Genomic DNA, 3,842 nt, shown 5'->3' with positions numbered 1-3,842 from the left:
CCCACAAGTGGGTTGTGGAAACTAGATGGGCTTTGAGGTTCCTTCCCACCCAAACCATTCTATGAAAAGCAGGAGCAGGGTGCACAGTCAATATTAGAGTGTCTCCACAGATCAGGATTTACCCATGGTTGAGGAATGGTTGCAACTCAACTGCTATATTGCATGGTGTGGTCAGTGCCACGCAGCCATGGGGCTCCTTCTTCCACCTTTCCCAGGTAGCTCTGGCTTTCACACCTCACCAGGGTTCAGCTCTCTTAAGACCACCCTCCTCTCAGACTCAGCGCTGTCTTGGCTGTGATTCTTACCCTTGGTCTGGTCTGTTTGTGATGGGATGGGGTGGATGTGTTGTGCCCTCTGCCTGTTGACCCAGCTTTGGGCGGCTTCCCTGCCGTAATGGTCCTGCTCGGGTTAAACTGACCCACTGAACCACCAAAAACCAAGCCGGGAGGGTGGAGCCTGTCTGCCCACCCGCACGTGGCAGGATCGAACCTGCTGAGGTCCTTCCCGGCTGGTGGGGCTCTGACTCAATCTCAAAACCTCCCAGTTGAGTTGAGGACACCCTTTCCCCAGCCAACCTGCAGCAGTGTCTCTCCACCCTGATGGAAAGCTTATCCTAACACCCAGCCTAGATCTCCCTCGCTTCAGCTGAAGCCCATGTTATCTCACAAAATCTCTCCAGATTATGGTGAAAAATCTGATTTCTGGTCTCCTGGAGCATGGTACGAGCTTGCCTAGGTTAGTAGTGACCCAGGGAATGTTTTCCTGGAGCAGTGTCTGTTCATGGTGGGTTCACACAGCCGTGCCACCAAGGCAAACCAGTGACCCAACAGCTACACTGGTGGCTTTGGCTGACAAAAAAAAAAAAAAAGAACAAACCCTGTTGCTGTTTTGGGGTCACTTCTTGACCAGAGCAAAGGCAAGAGGGGGTGGACACAACACGCACATGGATTGTGCAGGGAAGAGGAATATCCCAACCTTCTTCCCATAGAAATGCAAACCAGTGGGCAACGCAACTGTGTCTCAGTTCCGGTGGGATCTGGGGTTTTGACCCTTCCTGCAGCAGTTTTTCTTCTTGGGAAATGACCCCTTTCTCCTGTTTGGTTGGGGTTTGGTTTTGGTTTTTTGGGGTTTTTTTTCAGACCTCCCTACCCCAAAGTTAGACAGTTGGCTGTCTTTGCAACTGCTCCTCTGGAAGCTGTGGCTGCAACACTTGCTCAAATGCTCCTTCACCCCTTGAAGTCTGCGTTGTTTGCCATTTTCCATTTTCTTTTTGCCTTCACAAAAAACAGGCATGCTGCCCGGGTGGAATAATGTGTCACAGGAGGCAATATCTCTTTTTTTTAAAATCCCTTTTTAGACCGGGTTGTCTGTGACATGACCCTAGTGAGCATTGTTCTTTGAATTATCAGGTGAGGTTGATAGGACGTATTGATTACCTTTCTCTTCACCTTTAATTATTAACTGAGTGGAAACAATAAGAGACATTCTTTTGTCTCCTTTATGCAGATGAACCCGCTGTTTTGGAGGCAGAAGACCTGGACCGAAAAGCCATGAGACACGGATGTGGACTGGAGCCAGACACCATCTCCTTGGCCTCTGTCACAGCTGTCACCACCAACGTCTCGAATAAGAGGTCAGGAAGTGAGGGTACCCCACAGCTGCGTGTCCCTGGAGATGGGCTGTGTTGGAAAGCACATCGCCCTGTGCAACCAGTGGTTTTTTGGAAATACCTGACCTGGTCCAGAGATCACTGACATTCAATGATGTTTCACAGTCAGAATCATGGAATTGTTCTGGTTGGAAAAGCCCTTTCAGCCCATCCAGTCCATTACCCCAGCACTGCCCAGCCCCCACTAACCATGTCCCTGAGCCCCACATCCACACGGCTCTGAAACCCCTCCCGGGGTGGGGACTCCCCCTCCCTGGGCAGCCCCTTCCAACCCTGACAGCCCTTCCCGGGAAGGAATTTCCCTGATATCCAACCTAAACCTCCCCTGGTGCAACTTCAGACCGGTCCCCAGGGTTTATATTCCTCAGATTCAAAGAGGGCAGGAGTTTCAAGGGGTGACCCTGCAACTGCTCTGTCACAGCTTGCAGCAAGTCCATCTGTGGTTTGACTGAACGTTTCTTCTGCCCCTCCAAAGGTCCAAGCCTGACATCAAAATGGAGCCGAGTGCTGGCAGGCCGATGGATTACCAGGTAGGTGACAGTGTTGTGTCCCCAACCTCAGCTCATGGGGCAGGTCACAACCAGGAGATGGAGGGACAATTATACAGGGAACAAGTTTGTGATGGGTTTTAACACACTGCAATCACAAACCATGACATCCCAAGAGCTGGCGTTACAATGATCTTGAGATTAGGACAAGAGATAACGGGTTTAAACGGAAAGAGGGAAATTGAGATGGGATATCAGGAAGGAATTCTTCCCGCAGAGGGTGGGGAGCACTGGGACAGGTTTCCCAGAGAAGCTGTGGATGCCCCATCCCTGGGAGTGTCCAAGGCCAGGCTGGATGAGGCTTGGAGCAACCTGGTCTAGTGGAAGGTGTCCCTGCCCATGGCAGAGGGGGTGGGACTGGGGGGTCTTTAATATCCCGCCCAACCCAAACTGTGCTGGGATTAAGTCATTAACTGGGTGTTCCCTCTATCCTAGGAAGCCTAGAAAGCCCAAATGAACCTGTGATCGAAACAGGCTATCTCCAGTGCATTTCTCTTACTCCCCAAGAGCTTTCAGTACGCTGTTGAGTAGGTTGCTCACTGCATTTCCTTGGATAGGCTGGTGCATGGTTGCTGTTGTCCTGTTCAGTGGCGCTACATTCCTGCCACTTCAACTACAGGTAGAAAAGCCACACGTTTAGTTTCTCAAGGCTCAGATGATCCATACTTCTCCCTCTTCTTTCACTAGTTGGTCCCAGCGTGATTCATAAACTGGTTCCTCTTTTCATTTTCACCAAGTTGTGCTGATTCAGCAGCAATTTAGCTTTATGTCCTCACCTCTCAGCACAGCAGCATGTTCCTGGGGATATCTCTGTACAAGGCAAATAATGTTTTTTGTTAGATATTTATTGCAGAATATTTGCAGTGTCCGCTGCAGACCAAATTGTGAGGCTTACAGGGTGTGCTTGGTTCAGGAGGGGGGAACATAAAGAGGAGGGGGAAGGTGCAAAACCAATTTCAACCAAGAGGCAGAAGGAACAAAATTTCCACTGCAAACAAGAGGATCACAAGGTTGGTGTTAATGGGGAGTGGCTGATTTCTGGACTATAACAGGATTTGCAGTACTAGGCTGGTTCATGAACAAGGTTGACCTCATGTCTGGCTGACCTCCGTATGTCTGCCTGCCTTTGACAACTGACTTTTGTGGAACACCTGAGAATTAAGAAAGGAGTTGATCTGCTGAGTTGAATCTGTTGAAGGCAGAAATCTGCTTGATTCTATGATTCTATGATCTTCCAGCCCCGTTCCTAGGAAACCTCAAGACAACCCCTCAGTCTGTCACAGCAGAGGGGATGAGAGGGCCAATGTGTTTCTGGAGGATGGTGCCCAGCAAAGCCATCTCCAGGAGCCAGCGTGTCCTGGAGGACCCACAGGAGTGGAGGGGAGGTCTCAGTACAAAGATGACCCTGGCTGCAAGTCTTCCCAGAAGGTCTTTGAGGTGTTTCTGGGTCTGGGTTCCCTAGAATCATGGTACTTTTAGGTTGGAAAAGACCCTTAGGACCATCAGGTACAACTGTTACCCCAGCACTGCCCAGCCCCCACTAACCCATGTCCCTGAGCCCCACATCCACACGGCTCTGAAAGCCCTCCCAGGATGGTGACTCCTCCCTCCCTGGGCGGGCTTTC

The 3,842-nt window shown here is 50.6% G+C and overlaps 1 protein-coding gene across 1 annotated transcript in view; it reads left to right on the top strand.

Moving 5' to 3' along the window:
- LOC104507354 (otoferlin-like) overlaps positions 1-3,842 on the top strand; it is a gene marked incomplete at both ends in the record, with an annotated part of 37,207 nt that overhangs the window by 24,965 nt on the left and 8,400 nt on the right. Inside the window, 2 exons of the mRNA XM_010148603.1 lie at positions 1,507-1,633; positions 2,145-2,199. Coding sequence (XP_010146905.1) covers positions 1,507-1,633; positions 2,145-2,199 — 182 coding nt within the window. The remainder of the gene's footprint in view (positions 1-1,506; positions 1,634-2,144; positions 2,200-3,842) is intronic.

The sequence above is a fragment of the Eurypyga helias genome, unplaced genomic scaffold, assembly GCF_000690775.1.
Source record: "Eurypyga helias isolate BGI_N326 unplaced genomic scaffold, ASM69077v1 scaffold22733, whole genome shotgun sequence".
NCBI lineage: Eukaryota > Metazoa > Chordata > Aves > Eurypygiformes > Eurypygidae > Eurypyga > Eurypyga helias.
Note: the sequence above shows the minus strand (reverse complement) of the source record. Positions and strands in the feature narration are given on the sequence as shown.